Genomic DNA, 4143 nt, shown 5'->3' on the forward strand with positions numbered 1-4143 from the left:
AGCACTCTCTCCCCTGTTCCTGCTCCCAAGGAAAACACTGCTGCCTGTAATTCCCTTCCTCATGGCCAGAGTGCCGGAAGTTTGCTTTTAAACCAAAAAGCAAACTCAGATGGCCTAGGCACCCCTAACTTTCCCTCCACCCCCAGAAGTGTACACCTACAGTCATAAAAGGAGACTTCAGACCCAGTCACAAGAACCATGATCTTCTGGAAGGCAAGTTTTATAATCAGTCAGGCAATACAGGTAGTGTTACCAGCTTGGTATCACAATAGTGGCAAACAGTGGGCTTGTTTCCAGTTTACCATTGTCTTTAGATATGTGAAACCAAGGCTAAGCTTTGGAAAATAAGAAGATCTGATCACGCTGAATTCACCTAGAAAGCCAAAAGGGTGATCTTCTGTTCCATCTCTTGCTCAGTTGCTATTAACTAGTCAATACAAATTCTCTCCACCCCAGCCAGCATAAGTTTGCTAAGTAGTGTTGAAATTTATTTATATAGTGAGCGCCTAAAGGGGAAACATCACATCCAGTGGTTTATGGGTTAACGGAATTCACACAGGCTAACACTAGTCTCTTCTACCCTGATTTTCCAAGTACTAAACTACAACATTAAAAAAAAAAATCCACCACCTATCAAGATAATTTTTATCACAGAGCAAGCAGAAGTGTGGAGAGGCATACAGGCAGCAAGCCATACCATCTTGTGACATTTAACAGTCACCTCAATTTTAAGTTGCAGATTTTGGGAAACACACACACACACAGGTAATCAGACAACAGATCAGACCTCCTAAGCAAAGGCTCCTTCACAAACATTTAGCGTAATTCAAAATCAAGGTTACTGGCCAGACTGTCTTACACAATGGAATGATCTTACACCAGTTAAAGGACAAACACACTGAAACCACTTTAATGTAGTTGTACTGCATTATGAACAGGGGGTGAAGTAATCATTAATCTTTGTCTACTTCAGACCATTAAGCCCCATGGGATAAGGTAGAGAGCAGAGAGGAAGTGAATGGTAATCAAGGACATTTTGCAAGAAAACACATAAGCAGTATTTTGTCTCTACTGATGAGAAGCACAGTCTCCTGAACTCTGCCCTGCCCCACCAAAAGTACCTGACATCAGCTTAGCTGTTCCCCAAAACCTAAGGAACCAGAGACCTGCTCTGCATTGCCTCACACAGACCCTGAATTTAGTAAAAACCTGGAACATCCATTAGCACTTTTGTTATCCAAAATCTTCCCCAACAAACTTTTTGATCAATTCCTGCACAAGTGCAGGCCTGGTTTTCCACACATGCAGTCACAGCAAGTCACTACTGAACACATTGGCTAAGGAACGCTGTCTCAAAAACAGTGCTACCGTTCCTCTTACCCGCCAGTGATAAAACCCCGTCTCCTTCCTCTCCTTCCTTTGGAAAAGCACAGCTGCCAGAAAAGGCAGCACTCTGGGTGGAAGCGGGCCCCGCAGCACCTCATGGAACATGGGGAAAACGTCCTGCTGTCTCCACAGAAAACCTGACAGGGAAACGCAGAAAATAAGAGTCCCTGGACCCTTGGCTGTGGCAGGCTGCAGGCCACCGGCTCCGTCTGAAGTCTGAAGCTTTGCTTTGCGCAGGACTGGGCTGCCTTCCAGCTGCAAGCAGAGGTGTGGCCTGCACTTGACAAACAACCCAGTTCAAAACCTTGCTGGCAGGTTTTTCAAGTACTGGTAAGAAGATAAGGGCAGCAAAGCAGCACTGGACAGACATGGAAGCCCTAGGTAGGAGGAAGCACCGCTCAGTGATTCTGCCACAACCTCAAAACCCCTAGCCCAGATTTACTTTGAGTGTTCCAGCAACCTCATCTAGAACTTTGGCCATTTTAAACCCTTTCAAAATTTCAGCATACCCTAAAAGAATATTTTTAAACAGAAATACCCATCTTACAAGGCTGAAGCAAATCCAGACTTGCCATTGACTGCAGCCATTCAGAGAAGCTGCAGGGAGGCGAGTAGAGACACTGCAGCTCGGTCTGCGTTAGGACGCCCCAGAGGACACTGACTCACCACCTCTCCTCACTCTGTGAGCAGCCTCCATGGGTCCCCCCTTTATTCTCATTTTCCATGTAGCAGTCCTGATTCTTCCACCAAAGATTCCTGAAAAATGGTACAACTGATAGAGCAGATTTTTATATTTTTTTAATGAGTCTAATGTGCCTTAAAAAACATTTAAGCAGCAAAGGAGATTACCTGGAAGCAATTAGTTTATTAACAGCTGCTGACAGTTGGCTTGTCTGGAGCTTTTATTAAAGAGCTTGAAATGAAGCAAAACAAATTTAAGTGTTTCAACAATTAGAAAGTGGCAGAGAATGTACAAAAGCCAGTAATGCAGCGTATCACCAGTTCTACACAAACATGAGAATGTGACACATTCTCAGCAAGATCCCATTCGTTAATCATTTCCTGTCATTAGTGTCAGTCACTAGATCAGAATTTAAGAAAATTAATAAAAGCACAGGCACTGACATCTGGAACACAAGTCAGTCCTAGTTAGCAAATTTACAGGCTTAAGAGTCAACGCACAGGCAAAAAGCAAACACCACCACTGCAAAATGATCAGCAACGGCTGTAAAGCTCTCATGTGGTACTAAATGGTATGGTAAAGATAAGACACTGGACTGAAAAAGCAGTTTCTTTGCATTTCTACATACCACTGCATTGAAAGTCAAGGGCTATCATACTAGGTTTTATCTACCTTTGAAAATTGCAAAACCGTGTGATTTATTTATATTTAATCTAATCTAAGCTTGACTATAAATTACAGTAAAACTGAGGTGGGCTCACACAGTAAGCTAACATGGAGAAATCAGACTTACTATAAACAGTTTATTACAGGCAGTAAATAAAGCCTGTACTTTATCTTGTGAGTGTCCACTTGCATTTAAAATCTGGCTTACCGGCGTTCTCCTAAAGTTCTCTCTCCTCTTCCAGTGAAATCTCAGCACAAGGATCTCATGTTTATAGAATTTCTCTTGAATTTCTCTCTCAAGAAAAATCGAAAGCTCTTTAGAACATATGTTTAAGATTTGTTCCATTAGCAAACAGTGTTTGCGTGCAGTTTTAGCTATCTACAGACTCTGTTCACAGCCAGCTTAATATCCAAAGAGAAGCTACTTGCTTTTGTCATTTCCCAGCAGACTAAGGAAAAAACCAAAAGATGAGGCAACAGCCTCATACCTGGTAACTTTACTTCTGCTTGGATTAGCATCCCCATAGTGGTAAAGGTAGATTTATATCTACATTTCATTCAGTTATTTTTTTGTCAGCATGAATAGATGACACCTACTATACAGTATTTAAAATATGCACAGATATCACAAGGGACCCCTTTAGCTCTCCTCTTAGGGCTGCTAATGGGAGCAGAGATGCAGTGCATAATTAGAAGAGATCAAGATTCCAAAGGATGCTAGCAAGGTTTGATTTGTGGTGTGGTTTTTTGGAGGTTTTGGAGGGGGGCGGGGGGTGGTTTTGGTTGGTTGTTTTTTTTGGTGGGTTGGTCTTCTCCAGAAATAGCCATATACTTAATTGTGCAATATGGAAACAAAAGACTATTCTTCAGTGCTGATTACTCCCATTTCTACAGAATGGCAGAACTGGAGATCTGTATTCTACTTCAAACGCTAGACTAGTCTATGACCTACAATTCAAACAGCTGCAAACCTGTGAATCTAGATATTTCCTGACTTAGTCACACAGAGCTCAACATTTCTCCCACCCCAAAATAGCATACCACCACTCAAAAAAAAAAAAAAATTGTCAGTAATTTTAGTGTTCTCTAGTAAGTACATATTTAATGGTACAAGACTTTCAAAAAATTACTCAAAGAGAATACAAAAGTGATGTAGTAGGATTCTAAGAACATTCACAAGCATACTAAAAACTTGTAGATTTAAAAACCAAAGGTGAGAAGCGATGACAGCTCTCATATGACATGGTCTCATCTGAGTTACATATACTAAAGCAGAAGTGATACTGGGAGTCCCTGCATTGGGTCTTCGAGGAGACTTTGAGGAGAAAGTGAGGACTAATATTAAAAAAACCCAACCCTAATCTACAGCACCCCAGAGAAACTTAACTGCACAATGACTGAAACACACA

At 41.6% G+C, this 4143-nt stretch overlaps 1 protein-coding gene across 3 annotated transcripts in view; it reads right to left on the reverse strand.

The window, feature by feature from the left end:
- The window catches only part of PLA2G4F (phospholipase A2 group IVF), a 29006-nt gene extending 25013 nt beyond the window's left edge, over positions 1-3993 (reverse strand). For 2 of the 3 annotated variants that reach the window (XM_055715350.1, XM_055715351.1), the window contains exons 1-2: positions 2053-3993; positions 1381-1523 (exon numbers count right to left, since the gene is read on the reverse strand). In XM_055715350.1, coding sequence (XP_055571325.1) covers positions 1381-1523; positions 2053-2104 — 195 coding nt within the window. In that variant the 5' untranslated portion in view covers positions 2105-3993. The remainder of the gene's footprint in view (positions 1-1380; positions 1524-2052) is intronic. The other variant, XM_055715349.1, reaches the window with a different exon arrangement.
- Between the last annotated feature and the right edge of the window lie 150 nt (positions 3994-4143).

Source organism: Falco cherrug, chromosome 7 (assembly GCF_023634085.1).
Source record: "Falco cherrug isolate bFalChe1 chromosome 7, bFalChe1.pri, whole genome shotgun sequence".
Lineage (NCBI taxonomy): Eukaryota > Metazoa > Chordata > Aves > Falconiformes > Falconidae > Falco > Falco cherrug.